Source organism: Protopterus annectens, chromosome 3.part1 (genome assembly GCF_019279795.1).
Source record: "Protopterus annectens isolate FY-2018-M chromosome 3.part1, PAN1.0, whole genome shotgun sequence".
Taxonomy (NCBI): Eukaryota; Metazoa; Chordata; order Ceratodontiformes; family Protopteridae; genus Protopterus; species Protopterus annectens.
This window is the reverse complement of record NC_056732.1, coordinates 14855258-14871997: the sequence shown is the minus strand read 5'-3', so window position 1 is coordinate 14871997 and position 16740 is coordinate 14855258. Positions and strand designations below refer to the sequence as shown.

Here is a 16740-nt window from a genome sequence, read left to right as displayed (position 1 = left end):
ATTACATGGGATCTAGAGTTTGGCGATTCCCTATATCCTTGTTAATTAGGTCCATGATAATGTGCTCAATAGCCTTACATATCAGACTAGTCAGGCTAATAGGGCGATAATTCCCAGGTTCTGTAGTCACTCCCCTTTTAGAGGGTCAACTGTAGCAGTGGGTCATTCAGTAGGGACAAAGCCTGAGGTGAGGCTGTGATTGAACAGGGCGCACAGATGTGGTGCCAGTTCACACTGTAGTTTGTGTAGAACACATCCAGGGATATTGTCTGTTCCCATGGAAGCTGTATTCTTGGCCTTGGACAATGCAGCTTTAACCTGTGGTGCAGTAATGCTGGGTGCCTGGCATTCCTCCAGTATTATGATTGGTTCTTGGGAGGGGGGTAAAGTTGGCACTGAATCTGTCAGCCAGCAGGTTGACAATATCTATTGGCACAGTATAAGAGGTACCATTGTGCAGTAACTCAGAGCAAACCTGGGTATTGCCTTGAAGATTCTTGATAACTATAGAAGGCTTTGCGGTTTTTAGTGTCTGCTGCAATTCTGCCTTCATAGCTGACTTTAGAGGTTTTGAAAAGGGATCTCTTTCTTTTACTAGGTTTAGCGACTTGTGCCTCATTTACCAAACTTACTGTTTTAAATTATTGGTTAGTTATTCCTAAGAGGTGGCATTTCTGGATGTTCCTTGGCTGACCACTCCAACTGATGGGACATCAACTTCCACATGGACAGTGGCTAATATGGCATTTCCTACTCGTACCTAGATTTGCAAGATTTTCGGACCTGCACCCCCCCCCCCCGTTGTAACTCAAACTTCACGCCTTTCGACATACTCGCCTTTTAAGTATTCTTTCAGGCTGTTATTTCAATTTGATAAAAATGAATACTATTTTATTACCCATAATCCTCAGGAGTAGGGATCCCATGACCATAATAATTGAAGTTTTGGATTTATGACTAGTTTGTCTCCCTTAGCCACAAGTCATCTAGTTTTCTCCTCTAGGCTAAAAAAGATCCCCTTACCTAAAATCCATCCTTCCCACACCAGTGAATGGTTAATAGTCCTCCAATGTAGCCACCTGTTGAGTGAACGTGGAGCACTTAATATTCTACATGTGCTTTAAGAGGATGCTGAACATCCATTTTATTCACTCTGTTCTCCCACTCCCCTGTCCATTTTAGCCTGGAGTTTTACATTTCAGTTTTTATCTGATTTCATATCACAATAATACATGAATTTTATACCCCCCCCTACTGATTAAGCCATGTACTTCATTTATTCACACAGTTTTAAATTGCACTCATTAACCATCACCCTTATGCAAGGATTATAGACCTCTCAAGTTAAATTATCGATTTATAGCTTGACAGAGCTAAAGAAGCACCTAGCCAAAGTACCATAACACTCAATACAAACCAAGACCTTAATTCTATCATTCCTTCAGTTACGCGACTCTCCACAGTTTAATTTAAAGAATGAAATTTCAATAAAGACAGGTGTTTTGTCCCAAGATTTAGATTTCCAGGAATATATTAGATCAGCACTTGCTTCACCTTTCTTCAATAGTTGGCTTATATACTTTCCTTTGTGTATTTTCTATAATGACTAGATAAAAAGCATACTGAAGTAATATTTTCAACCCAAGACTGCAAACATTCATTGAGTCTTTCACACTTCTGGGCTTTCATGTTTGATTTCATAAGGGAAGGAACTATTGGGCACTTCAAAACATTGACCGATGGAGGACATTAGTTCCAACTACGTCCTTGGCTACTTAACATTGACCGATGGAGGACATTAGTTCCAACTACGTCCTTGGGTACTTAACATTGACCGATGGAGGACATTAGTTCCAACTACGTCCTTGGGTACTTCAAAACATTGACCGATGGAGGACATTGGTTCCAACTACGTCCTTGGGTACTTAACATTGACCGATGGAGGACATTAGTTCCAACTACGTCCTTGGGTACTTAACATTGACCGATGGAGGACATTAGTTCCAACTACGTCCTTGGGTACTTAACATTGACTGATGGAGGACATTAGTTCCAACTACTGTCCACAAGACCACTTACGTTTACTTTGGTATAAATAATGGTATCAGATCAGTAACTGAACTTGTAGTTAAAATTATCAGCACCTGTCTGCCATTAAATGCTTTTTAAAAACCACAGTATCCAGTGTTATGACTAAGGGACCATCCATTTTCTTTTCATCTTAATAACACTCTATGGTGATAATGCTTGATCTAATAAGTTTTAACCATTTCATTTGAGTTTTCTGCAGCTTGTGCTACTGAAGCTAGCCAGGATATGTTAAGAAAGCCTCGAACACATGAAGGCTGTACTATCGTGATTGATCTTTAATATTGTAACCGATGCCAAGTTCAGTTTAAAAAATAATTCAGCAGGAGTATTTTGCACCATAGCTACTTAACTAGTGAAAATAAGACATGCCTCTATTGGTGATTAAAAACAGCGGGCATACATTATTTCACCATTAGTGTGTAATGTCCACATAAATGCGTGCGCACACATCACACACAAATGCCCACAGTCAATCTTATCAGGCTAGTACCTACCAGAGTTGTATTGTTTAGCAAAAAAGGTTGCTGGTTTCTGTTCTCCCACAAGTTCAGTGGATGGCACAGTGGTAGTGTTGTCACTTCACAGCAAGAGGTTCTCCGGTTCGATTCTTGGCTGGGATGCCTTCTGTGTGGAGTCTACATATCCTCCGTGCATTCATGTGGGTTTTCTCCGGGTACTCTTGTTTCCTCCCACGTTACAAAGACATGCATCTGGAGCATTTCTCCCCAGGCCTCCACTTAAAATTGGCTTTGTTCAAGCATGACTTTCCCGGTAAACAAATGTTAAATAAAAAATAAATAAAAAATGAAAGTCCAACTGTTCCTCAGAACTTCACCACTCAGTGATCATCTCATCAGTCCTAGCAAATATATCTCAGTTATTCAGAAATTACTTTGACTGAGCAGTTGGGGTCCCTAGCCTGGCAGGAGTTGATTATATGTATGCCACTTATTTTTGCTCCTTGGTGGTCATGCAGCATGAACTCGGGACTAAATTTATTGCCTTGCTAAGTGTTTTTCATCTTATGTGCATGTAGATCTATATATGTAACTACCCTGGCTTTTTCTTTCTGAAATTCTTTCATCTTTATCTGGAATGGTGTATTTTGCTTTTCTTACAGATTGACCCAAAGCCCACCATCTGACTTCCTTCACTTCCAGTTATCTAGAAAACTGCTTCATTTTAAGATCCTCTTGAGGAAATATATTGTTCCATCTCCTCAGCGCTGGTAAACCTAAGAACTTGACCATCATTTTCAGGAGGAAGCAAGCTGGAAATAGTTAACTGTACATAAAGCCTCTTTCCTGAAATAAAATCTCAGATGGTGAACAAATAGATGAAGGTTGAGGTAATACCTTGACCGAAAGCGCTTACTACAATAAAGGTCCGTGTTGTGCTTCTGCGTGGGAGGAGCCCTTCTTTGTTTTTTGCCCGTCTAAGAAATAGACTGTAATCAAGCACATTTCTCACCAAGGTCCCTGTTATTTTAGATCAGTTCCTAGCACTTTCAGCATAATATTCTTTGTCCACATAATTCAGACAAAATAAATTGCCTTGGATATTTATTGTTAAGATATCTATGACAGACTTTCTAGGCAAACTCACTAATAGGAGAACTGACTCTAGCAGTCTTAATTTACCTCAGTTGCAATGAAAGCTCTTCGGGTCATCAGTCCCCATAATTCAGTAAGCACAGAGTTCTGGCATTGTGCCTAGCACTGCTTTGTAGATCATGAAACCAGGAGTAAAATTCACTTTCTGCAGGTCTTGAGTTTGTTTCTTGTTTCTGCAAGTCCCTTTCATTCTCCAGGATTTCCTTCACATGAGTTGGAGATTGCACAGGAGTTAGTGTCTCATAGTTTAAGTTTATAAAATTTTAATGAGCAATGTATATTGCAGAACTTTGAAACAGCTTTGAGTTTTCAAAGCTTATTTTATCCTCTGTGATCATACCTCTCAACTGTCCAGATTTTTGGCTCAGGTTATTGGTCTGTTCCTCAAAATGCATGTTTTTTTGGCAAATCTCTGGGATGATCTGAGGACTGAAGTCATTACAAGGATATACATTTGAGTTTCAGACTTCAAATCTTTCACAAAATGTATGTCTAAACAAATCCTGTTACTGTAACAAGTTTATAAGAGCAATATTTAAAAGAGATCTCTATTTTTGGGCCTTTGTCTCACCATTTTGTCAGACTTTGTCCAGATTTCTTGCATTAAGGGATTGAGAGGTATATCGGAGGTTTTCAGCAACTGCCTCTTGTTTGCATAACAATGAACTGGCGAGGAGCTACAAAGCATTTTAAACAAAACATGACCAAAATGAGAAAATATAATCACTGCTGAAGCTACTGAAACAGTCTGGATATCTTTCACTGACTAAATGTTCTTTTTCTAAACAAATACCATGAAGTATGGTTTTAATTATGTCAGAAGGGTAAGAACACACACACTGTCAAAACTTTCTACCACACAAGTATGCTCCAACCCTCTTTTTTATTACAATGGCTCCGTTTAACTATAATGTCCTGCACATCATCTGAGGCATATGGGTCATTCCATTACAGAGCACATTTTAAATGCTGTGAAAGGTTATTTTTTTCAACATGCCAGCTACCTAATTTTATTTATTTTCCATTTGTTTACCAGGTTAGTCCGACTGGACACAAGGTGACAGTTTCCAGCAGAGGCCCGGGGAGAAAAGCTCCAAATACATAGCAAAAAATTATAAAAATGTATAAAATTAAAAAAAAAAAATTATATAATCATAGCTATTTTATTATTTAATTGACCACACAATTAGCCATTAAATCAACATTTAGGAATGTTTGTTACAGAAAAATTGCCATGGATTCAAAGGACAAACATAAGGCCTTTTTCAGCTATGTTAGGAACCTGGGGGGAACTCCCAGACATGCTCAGAATTAGTCCAAAATGATACAAAAATCACTGAACCCACAGACATTGCCAACATACTGGCAGACAGGTTCAGTGCAAACTTCACCCCCCTCTCCCCCCCTAAAGGAGAGATAACTATCCCAGCGGAGTGTAGCCTCCCAGACATCTCAAATGTGCATGTGAAAGCTGCTCTCTCTAAAGCTAAAAAATCAGCATCAATGGGACCAGATGGTGTCCCCGGCTGTGTGCTACACGAGCTAAATAAGGAATTAAACCCGCACATAAGGCAGCTGTTTAATCTCAGCCTTACCATAGGATACGTGCCCAAGGAGTGGCGTACGGCAACTATGGTCCCACTCTACAAAGGCGGTGCCTCTACGGACCCTGGTAATTACCGCCCCATAAGCTTAACAAGTCTAGTCTGCAAAGCTATGGAGAGGATCATAATGGAGCTCATAAACAAAGATATAGGGGACTTGCAGACATTGGACCCGACCCAGTTTGGCTTCGTCAAGGGCAGATCATGCCTTTTGAACTTGGTCGACTTCTTCGAAACAGTCACCAAGGCCATTGATGAGGGAAAGGCAGTCCATACAGCCTACCTTGACCTTGCAAAGGCTTTCGACACAATACCCCACTCGGGTATTGTAGAAAAACTTACCAGCTTAAATGTAAACCCATATGTCACAAGATGGGTTGCAAACTGGCTTAAGGACAGAACCCACAGGGTTAGAGTTGCTGGCGCTATGTCAGACTCCAAGTCGGTCACAAGTGGTGTCCCACAGGGCTCGGTCCTTGGCCCTCTATTGTTTGGCATCTACTTCTCAGAAGTACAGGCCAACATGGGAGGACATTGGCTGACAAGTTTGCAGACTACTGCAAACTGGGCGCCATAGTGGAAAGTGCATCGGACACGGATATCCTTCAGAAGGGACTCACGAAAACAGATAGCTAGTGCCAGAGCCATTGCCTGAAGTTAAACGCCAAAAAATGTATAGTCATACCCTTCGGGAAAAACAAGGTAACCCCAAGCTACCATATAGGTGGCAATCCACTAAGCACAGAAGAGGTTATCAGGGACCTGGGGACCCAGGTTGACAGTGGCCTTTCTTTTGACACTCACGTTGCTAAAGTGGTTAGAAAGACCTTCTACATTGCCCACCTGATCATGAAGGGATTCACATTCAGATCTAGTGAGGTCATTGTTCCCCTATACTCTTCACTTATCAGACCAATGATCGAGTACAATGCCCCATTCGGGATGCATCTCACCCGACATCTGCAGCAATTGGAGAGACCCCAAAAGTTCCTCACCAAAAGGATAAAGGGACTCCAAAATCTGTCATATGCTGCCAGATTGAAGAAACTCTAGCTCTATTCAGTCACATACAGTCTGCTCAGAGGTGACATGTGCCTGACATACAAGGCCATGTCCAACCCAGAATTAATGGACATGCTCCAGCTCAAAAAATCCAAATCCACCAAAACCACTAGAGCAAGCGACTTAAACCTTAGCACGGATATAAATAGGACATGCTGGAGGGATAGATTTATCACTCAGACACTCCCTATGCTGTGGAATAAAATCCCGGTCCATGTGAGGCAGAGCACCTCGCTGGCTCTGTTCAAGAGAAATCTTGACCTGTGGATGGGAGATCGTAGGTTTACCCCGGGAATCATCTCTGTGTCACTGCTGGACAGAGGCACAACAAACTAATAGGCACAGTATTTTTTCATATAAGGGGTGGCGTAAGCCACAAAACTTTGGGCTAGGCTTATAAATGCCTTAGGGCAGATAGCCTAGTATAAACCTATGAACAGGTTGACAGTGTGATCTTGGAGAGTGATTCTGTCGGAGACTTGGGGCACTAACGTGCCTTTAGTGGTCAGAGTGAATCCTTCACATAGGAATCACTAATTGCCTTGATATAACAAGCCAACCACTTCAGAGGAGAGGCGGAATCAGAAAAAGGACCACAAAAGTGTTTGTACTATTTACAGCCTAGTATGTATACCAGGCTATATCATACCATCAATGCTCATAGGTTCCTACCAGGCTATATCATACCATCAATGCTCATAGGTTCATACCAGGCTATATCATACCATCAATGCTCATAGGTTCATACCAGGCTATATCATACCATCAATGTTCATAGGTTCCTACCAGGCTATATCATACCATCAATGTTCATAGGTTCATACCAGGCTATATCATACCATCAATGCTCATAGGTTCATACCAGGCTATATCATACCATCAATGCTCATAGGTTCATACCAGGCTATATCATACCATCAATGCTCATAGGTTCATACCAGGCTATATCATACCATCAATGCTCATAGGTTACCAGGCTATATCATACCATCAATGTTCATAGGTTCATACCAGGCTATATCATACCATCAATGTTCATAGGTTCATACCAGGCTATATCATACCATCAATGTTCATAGGTTCATACCAGGCTATATCATACCATCAATGTTCATAGGTTCATACCAGGCTATATCATACCATCAATGTTCATAGGTTCATACCAGGCTATATCATACCATCAATGTTCATAGGTTCATACCAGGCTATCTGCCCTAGGGCATTTATAAGCCTAGCCAGAGTGTGTTTGGCTTTTGCCACCCATTTTACATTAATTTTGCTATGCCCTTTTTCAAGGTTAGTATATTGTGCCTCTGTCGAACAGTGACACAGAAGTGATACCCGGGGTAAACCTATGATCTCCCATCCACTCAAGATTCCTCTTGAAGAGAGGAAATGAGGGACTCTGCCTAACCTGGACTGGGATTTTATTCCAGAGTGAGGGGAGCCTCTGGGTTATGAATCTGTCCCTCCAGCATGTCCTATTTATTTCAGTGCTGAGGTTCAAGTCTCTCGAGCGCGTAGCTCGATGACCGGGTTGGACATGGCTTTATACGTCAGGCACAGGTCTCCTCCGAGCAGATGGTATGCCACTGAGAGAGGTTGAGCTCTTAACCAAAGCAGCATATGGGCATTTAGCCCCTTTGCCTCTCTTGTTGAGGTACTCTTGCAGGTCTTTCCAGTTGCTGTGGGTGTCTGGGGGTACACATTACCAAAGGGCAAACCTATGATCTCCTCCGAGCAGATGGTATGCCACTGAGTAGAGCTGGAGTTTCTTTAACCAAGCAGCATATGGCATCTATTTGAGCCCTTTGCTCCTCTTGGTGAGGTACTTTTGGAGTCTTTCCAGTTGCTGCAGGTGTCTGGTAAGGTACATACCAAAAGGGGCATTGTACTCAATTATGGGCCTGATGAGGGATGAGTAAAGAGGCACGATGACCTCCCCTGATCTAGATGTGAATCCCTTCATGATTAGGTGGGCTATATAAAATGTTTTTCTAACCACTTTGGCCACATGGTTGTCAAATGAGAGATTGCTATCAACTTGGGTCACCAGGTCCCCAATTACTTCTTCCGTACTTAATGGATTACCACCTATGTGGTAATTTGTGGGCACTTTCTTTTTGCCAACGAGGATGACTATACACTTTTTGGCATTTAGCTTGAGGCCATGGCTCTGGCACCAGCTGTCTGTTTCTATGAGGCCCTTTTGGAGGATGCTTGTGTCGGCTGGAGAGTTGATTATGGCACCCAGTTTGCAGTCATCTGCGAACTTGGTCAGCCACAGTCCTTCCATGTTGGCCTGTACCTCCAAGAAATATATACCGAACAAGAGAGAGGTCCCAGGACTGAGCCTTGCGGGACGCCACTTGTAACTGGTTTGGAGTCTGACATGGCTCCAGCAATTCTAACCATGTGGGTTCTGTCCTTGAGCCAGTTTGCAACCCATCTAGTGACATAGGGGTTTATATTTAAGCTGGTGAGCTTATCAATAATGCCCAAGTGGGGTATTGTATCAAAGGCTTTTGCGAGGTCCAGGTAGGCTGTGTGGACCGCCTTTCCCCTAGTCAATGGCCTCGGTGACTGTTTCAAAGAATTTGACCAGGTTTAAGAGCCAGGATCTGCCCTTAAAGCCGAACTGGGTAGGATCCAGTGTCTGTAGGTCCCCAATATCTTCATCATGGACCTCATAAATAATCCTTTCCATAGCTTTGCAGACCAAGCTAGTCAGGCTTATGGGGCGATAAGTTTCCAGGATCCGTTGAGGCACCACCTTTGTGGAGAGGGACCACTGTTGCGGTACACCACTCTTTGGGTACATATCCTGTAGTAAGGCTGAGATTGAACAGTAGTTTTATGTTTGGGTTTAGCTCTTCTTGGAGTTCATGTAGGATGCAGCCCGGGACACAGTCTGGTCCCATTGATGCTGTGTTTTTGCTTTGAGAGGGGCTCTTACCTGAGCATCTGAGATGTCAGGGGCAGCACTCTGCTGGGATAGATATTTGCCCTTTTGGTGTGGAGGGGGGGGGGAGTTTGCGCTGAACCTGTCAGCTAGGATGTTGGCAATGTCTATGGGTTTGGTGTATTTTTTGTCATTTTGGACTAATTCTGAGCATATCTGGGAATTCCCACCCAGGTTCCTAACATAACTAAAGAAAGCCTTGTGATTATCCTTAGTGTCCTGTGCAATTTTTCTCTCGAAGCTGGCCTTAGACGATTTTATGAGTTCCCGTAGTTTTTTGCTAATACTGATCAGAGATGCCTTCCCTTTTTGGGATTTTGCTCTATCATGTGCTGGGATAGTGATATTTAAACAGATAAAAATCAGACACAAAGGCAATAATGTATAACAAGAGGATCCAATTACTTAAAGTAGAGTGTGGTACAGTTGAGCAAGATCTAGTGCTCAAATGGTTATATTGTAAACACGGTTAGCATACAACTAAGCCCATCACTTGGCTAGGAGTCTCCGATGTACAGCACAATATGCTGAAAATAACACTGGATTTAGGGGAAACGCAAGGCAGATGTAGGGTGATTTTTTTTTTTCTTTAGGATGGAGTGCAAAGGTAGGACTGATGTAAAAAAATGTATCTTTTGGTGAATTCAGACATGACATTTCAGTCTTAGTTCCTTAATCTTGACATGATTTGCTATTTCTCTCATTAAAATTAACAAATACAACTAATTATGTGAAACCGATGTGGATCACATTTATCCAGTGTGGAAGAATTTACTACATTTAAATTTTCAGACAATTAAACATTCTGTGGCAGTGTAATACCAGGGGTAATCACAGGAGAAAATGTTATGAAGTTACTGAAGACAGGATGCTGAAGACATATGATTAACCTGCAAACGTCTTTCACTCTAGGGTATTCTGGAAGCTGGCTAATATTGTGGCATAACAATCTACCATTTTGATAACTAGAGCAAGAAATCACACTGGAAAGCTAAGATAGAATACATGGTACTCCTCTACAAAGAGGGTAAGATACAGTCTTGCAAACTGCGAACCTACAGTTAATCTTGAATTGGTCCCATTCAGCCTCCGATCATATGGTCACAGATTAGTTCCCAAGATCCTAATGAGTAGTTTCAGAGGATCATGCATATCACACTGATTTCGTATGATCTTTAACTTTGCTGCATATAACACACTGGAAATTAGATAAACATCATCTGTGGAGGAAGAAAAGACCATAAAATCAATCCATTGTTACCCCCCCTGTCACCCACTGCCATAATACCCTTATTTACTTGCAGAATTAAATTTGATCAGTCAGTACCTTTTTAGTGTCATCCTGTGCCCAGACAAGTAATGAAGACTAGAGGGGAAGAACTCCGCTGACCAGAAATGGATGATACACCTCATAGCCTGGCACTATATGACAGATGTGACAAGGTCAGTAACTGGTACTGTCAGAAGGAGGAGTTAAAGGGTCTGCAGAATAATCCCACAATAATGCACCATGGAAAACACAGTAGGAGTGGAACCATCACTTCATTGCACTGAACATGTACAGTTGTAATCCTGTGAAATTTAATGATTTTGCTCCCCAACATTACTAAAATTGGAGAATGTCTCAGCCTCTGGTACTAGAGCATTTCTCCTCTTGAGAGATGAGATATGGCAAGCCTAAAGTTAAATGTTCAGGAGATTTACGTCCTCTGCAAAAACACTAAAACCCACTGTTATTTAAATGGCAAATTAAAAATGTAACAGTTTATTTTTCCCAGGTAATCACTTGCAGTATTAGGACTTTTGACTCATCACAGAGCAGAGAGAACAGTGTAGCTGTGCAGAAAAAATAAAATGTAGATGTGACAATGTAGAGCTCCATATACAGGCTTTCCAGTGAAATGTAATCTGGCAGTTATGGTCCACAAATTCCAGTGTGTCTAGCAAAAATATTCCCTAAATATTAGATTCTTCCCTGCATAGAGGTAAGATGGTGATCTTGGTTGGTTTCTTTAAAGGAAGGTGCCAATTGAAAGATTACAACAAAGGATGGTGATAAATCATGAGTGATGGCAGAACAAGTTCAGCAATGAAATGCAGTTTTCCTGTAACAATCTGAGAATTAATACAGTTTGAAATATATTCCATACTTTATTCCATGGGTTTGATTCCCACCTTGGAATACTAACTTTAACATCCTCCAAAATGGGCTTTGTCCCAGAGGAATGCAGCAGTCATCCCTGTACACAAAGGGGGTCATCAACTGACCCAGGGAACTACAGAACCATAAACTTAACCAATCTTATCTGCAAGGCCATGGAGAGACTCATCATGGACTTGATCAATAACATAGGAACTCTCTAAAAACTGGACCAGACCAATTTGGCTTCATCAAAGGAGGTCTTGCCTGGTCAGTCTGGTGGACTTCAAGGTCACCAAAGCCATGGATGAGGATAAAATGGTGCATGCCACTTATCTAGACCTGGCCAAAGGTTTCGACACAATCCCCCCCAGGGATCATAGACAAACTTAATGAGTTAAGCATAAACCCCTACATCAGATGGATAGCCAACTGACTCGCTGATTGAACCCATTTTCTCCATATAGGTGAATCCACATCCTGTAAGAAACCTATTAGAAGTGTCCCACAGGGCTTGGTGCTGTGACCCCTCTCATTTGGTATATACTTTTCTGAAGTGAAGGCCAATGTTGGGAACCTCTGGCTCACCAAGTCTACAGACTGTAAGCTGGGAGCAATCACTGAAATCCCCAAACAATGTTGAGTGCCTACAAAACAGGCCTAAATATGACAAACTGGTGCCAAAACTGTGGTTTGAGACTAAATGCTAAAATGTACATAATCGTGCCCTTCAGTAAATCAGATATCCCTGTGAATTATAATATAGCACACACCGAAAAGTAGACCCAGTGGTGAGGGACCTAGATTATAACCTAAACTTTGACACCAGGTAGCTAAAGTAGTGAGGAAATCCTTCTGTGTGGCCCAACTTATAAGTAAAGTCATGGCATCAAGGTTAAAGGAAGTCAGCGCCATTGTGCTCGGCCCTCATCTGGCCCATAAATAAAGTACAATGCTCCCTTCCGCATGTAGCTAACCAGGCATTTACACCAACTGGAGTGGCTCCAGAGGTTTCTCGCATTATTATAAGAGGGTAACATTCCAATGACATGAACCTTATTTGTGACCAACAGAACTTGCTGGAGAGAGAGATTTTTATCCCAAACACTACCTCACCTATGGAATAAACTTCCCTCTTCAAAAAGAATTTGGATAAATGGATGGGGAACCATAAATTCAGTCCTGGAGTATTGCCCATGTCCCTTATGGACAGAAGCAGTCTGTAAAATGATGGCTAGGCTTGTTAAGGCTCTTGTGCCACTAGCCTAGTAATCACATGAACCCAAGAAAAATAGCATGCCACAGACATGGTCAAGACATTTTGGTATCATAAAACTGAGTAAAGTTCAACTTGGCAGAAGATAAAACCAGCATGTACAGGCTTTAAATAGAAACAGTTTAGAAGTAGGCAAATAGTTTTCAAATAAATGGAAAGCAATACCTGAATTCTTTAAAGTTGGAAGAAAGCAAGATGTGGAAAAAGGCTGCATTATGGATCAGGACACAGTAATTTGGTGCTCAATGGGTTTGCAGAAAAGTTATGCTCACAGAAGGACACAAAGGTAAATTAAAGTTTAGTGACAAATGACATGCAGAGACTGGAATAAGTGGGTTCCAACATAATTTCTGTTGGGGTAAAAATCATATATTCCATTCAAAGAAATCATCCCTGGATGTCATTGTGAAGGATTTCTTAAATTACTATCAATTTAATGCTGCATTAAAAATATTTTGCCTCTTTCAGCTTTCATTTTTCTGATGTTGTACAAGAGACACTACAATGCACATTCATTCCTCCTTTATTAACATCCACGGAACATACCAGAGAGTTGTGAGGAATTCACATCTGCCGTTTACACATTGTGTATCCCCGTACTGCTACGATACTCCCACTGGGTGTCACGAGGGTGACATAATGCCATAGGAAGCCCCAGTTCGAACTACATTTTAACATTTCCTTCCTCTTTTCTCCAGTCCATGACACTTGAGCTACTTGCAACTGTATATTTGAATGGATAAAAACACCGTTTTTTTTTTTTTGCTCCATCACATCACAAGAATATAGATATTATCCAAAGAAGCAACACTGCTACCATTGTTTACTATTTCTATAACCAATAGAATGACCAAACCCTGAACCTGCTTCATAACATGCTTCTCTCTCTGGTCCTATTTATTTAATCAGAAACACACTAACCCAACAAATTAATGAAGATTGTATAGTACTATATCTTTGGATATTATGTTTTTGTCTTTAACAATGACCGTCTATCCACATATAAACCTCTACATATCAGTGATGGGGTCAACAAGGTACCCCAAGTAAGTCTGTATGCATGCAAACCTCTGTAAATAAAATAAGTGATGAAACTAAATGTTTGTATAGCAGCCTTTAGAAAACAACAATGTCATCCCTTCACATTCTATGTACACGTTATTGCAATTGCTCTAAAATTATCAGATGTGCAGAAACCAAGAAATCTAGGATTTAGAATACTTTTCAATTTTTGTGTGCTATTGTTACCACCCAAGGGCTTAGGACATGATTGAAAAGGGCTCCTGTATCAATTTACTCAGTTAAAGTTCAGTGTCATGACTATTAAAGCATGTCAAAAATTTTAAAGCGCCAATTTATTTCATGATATTCTGTACAAGTCCTCTCATTTTATTCTGCATAATGTACATTTGTATATGTATGCGGTAATTCAATTTTCATGGAATTCATTCTGAAGAACCTATAGATTAAGCAGAAAATACATACTCACTTTCAAACACCATTCTAACATCTGCTTCAAGAAATGGGAGCTCAGCAAGTCCATTCTCAGTTGTTAGGTGTCCCCCTAATTGTAGGTGAATATAGAGAACATCTACTATTACATGTTTTAGTTTTTTTTTTTATTTCAAAATACAGTCATTCTTAGTAGCAACACAGGCTTATAAAAATATACCATAATAAAAAGCCAATGAAAATATGCCATAACCCAATATTCATTTTATTCAGCCTTGAAAATATTACAACAGTCCCCATACAGGGTAATTTCTAACAAATCAGTAGCACTTAAAAGAATATTAAATTATTCCAAGAAGAATTGTATTCATAGTTCTAAACAAGTATGCCAATTTATTCCTTTATATCAATTGATACTATTACAATTTTAAACTGGCGCACCGTTGTTACTTCATCCAAGTAACAGTTAGCCTAGAAAGACTGTTCTAGTACTACAAAACAACCAAAACTGTACAATTATGAAAAACAATTGATATCTGAAAGTTTTTTCATGGTTCCTTTACAGACTCAGATGTTATTGCAACAATTTTCTAAGTAAAATCCATGCTTAAATGCAAATCTATTCATGCGCACCATTTTTAAGAGCAGCTCTCTCATTTTTAACCCTCTCTTGTCTAAGTCCAATTTATTTGGTAAAGTGCCCAACTGCAAGATAGAGTTAGCATTTCCAAAGTAAATGCTACAACATGCAGCTTTCCAAATAGTAAAATGATAAAGTGGGCATAAGCTGGAGAACCAATGGTTCCCCAAAGCCATTTTAATATATATTTATGGTTGCTTGCAATTTGGGTGAATGTTAGTTTCACTGAAGGACAATGCATGTTTAAACAACTGAATCTATTTAGTTGAAGGACCATTTGTCAAAGTCAAATTAGTCAAGTATGGGATATGTAAACAGTTCAATAAAAACAGAACTTCAATACGTAGAAGCTTTATCTTGTAAGTGATGATATACCAGCACTATTGCCTTCGTCTGGGTGGGCATTATCAGGGAAGTACATCAGACCAGTGTCCAGCAGTTGGACAATTTGAGGAGAAGGAAAGTCTGAATAATGAGATCGATCTTTCTTCCCACATGCTTAAGATGTTAACCTGTTCCATTATTTCCCTTCTACTTCAATTTTCACAACCTTCTGATTTCCTCCCAATTGTTGCCAAGGTAAATGGGTCTCAACATGGTTTCTTCCCATGTGCCCTCAGTTTAATATTCCACTTCATCACATGCTGAAGTTCATTTGAGTGTTTACAATGCCACATCTGTATACAGCAACTTTGTATCAACAAACAGGATGAAGTGGGCAGATCAACAATAGTCAATATGCTCAGAGATGAAACCTGATGCATACTCGCTCCCACTGGGACTCCCCCCCCCCCCCCCCCGAGGGTTCATAGGTTGGTACTCTAGGCTCTTGGCCCTTGGACCAATATAAGCCTAGCAAAAAAGGTACCCTGGCTTTCGCCATCCAAGAAAATTATTTTCCTGTGCCCGTGTTGAGCAGAGCCACAGAAGTGATCCCCGGGGTGAATTTCTTATTTCTCATCCAATAATTTACTTATACTGATTATACTGTCCTGTGAAGGAGTTGGTATATTCTAGAGAAATTCACTGCTGGCAAATGCATTTGGTCAAAAAGTGTTCTTGGCAAGAAGCCTTAGTAAACAGTGTCTTTCATATGTGGTTTTGCATTTAAGTATTTTTGATTTATCAACATTAATTAATACATTAACAGGAGATCATTAGTACTGAAGATTTTGCTGGCACTTTAAATATTCTTCTTGGTTAACAAAACTGTGTGTAAACATGGGGGTCAGCTTTGTGTAATAATTAATCCTCTCATCTTGCTAAGAAATGTGATCATTTAATCAAACATTTCCGTTTGGGCCACTGATGTAAAACTTATCATATTGGTAATGGCAAAGAGCATTCATAGGTAGGTACTAGGCTATAGGCCCTAGGGCCTATATAAAAGTCTAGCCAAACAGTACTCTGGCTTTTGCCACCCAAGAAAATTATTTTCCTGTGCCCCTGTCAAGCAGAGCCACAGAGGTGATCCCCGGGGTGAATTTTCTATCTCCCATCCAATCATCAAGATTTTTCTTGAGTGCTAATGTGGAGCTCTGTTTGACATAGATAGGTATCTGTTCCAGAGTATAGGAAGTCTCTGGGACAGGAACCTATCCCTCCAGCATGTTGTTTATTGTGGTGACAAGGTTTAGGTCCCTAGAGTGTGTAGCTCCAAGGGATTGGGATTACTTTACATGGAGCATGTCCAACAGCTCTGGGTTTGACATAGCTTTGTATGTTAGGCAGAGATAGCCTCTGAGTAGGCGATATGCGACAGAGTAAAGCTGGAGTTTTTTTGAGAATGTCTGTATAGGGCATCTGTTTGAGGCCAGTAATCCTTTTTGTGAACACTTGTTCATACTTGTGTGTCATTGGGTACTTGTACATAGCCTAATTCTACCAGTCTTTTTAGAAC

At 40.6% G+C, this 16740-nt stretch overlaps 1 protein-coding gene across 2 annotated transcripts in view; it reads right to left on the bottom strand.

Moving 5' to 3' along the window:
• LOC122797969 overlaps positions 1-16740 on the bottom strand; it is a 1071556-nt gene that overhangs the window by 880730 nt on the left and 174086 nt on the right. The window contains exon 2 of one of the 2 annotated variants that reach the window (XM_044066507.1): positions 14238-14312. The exons of the other annotated variant lie outside the window; for it this stretch is intronic. Coding sequence (XP_043922442.1) covers positions 14238-14312 — 75 coding nt within the window. The remainder of the gene's footprint in view (positions 1-14237; positions 14313-16740) is intronic. 2 annotated transcript variants of the gene reach the window in all.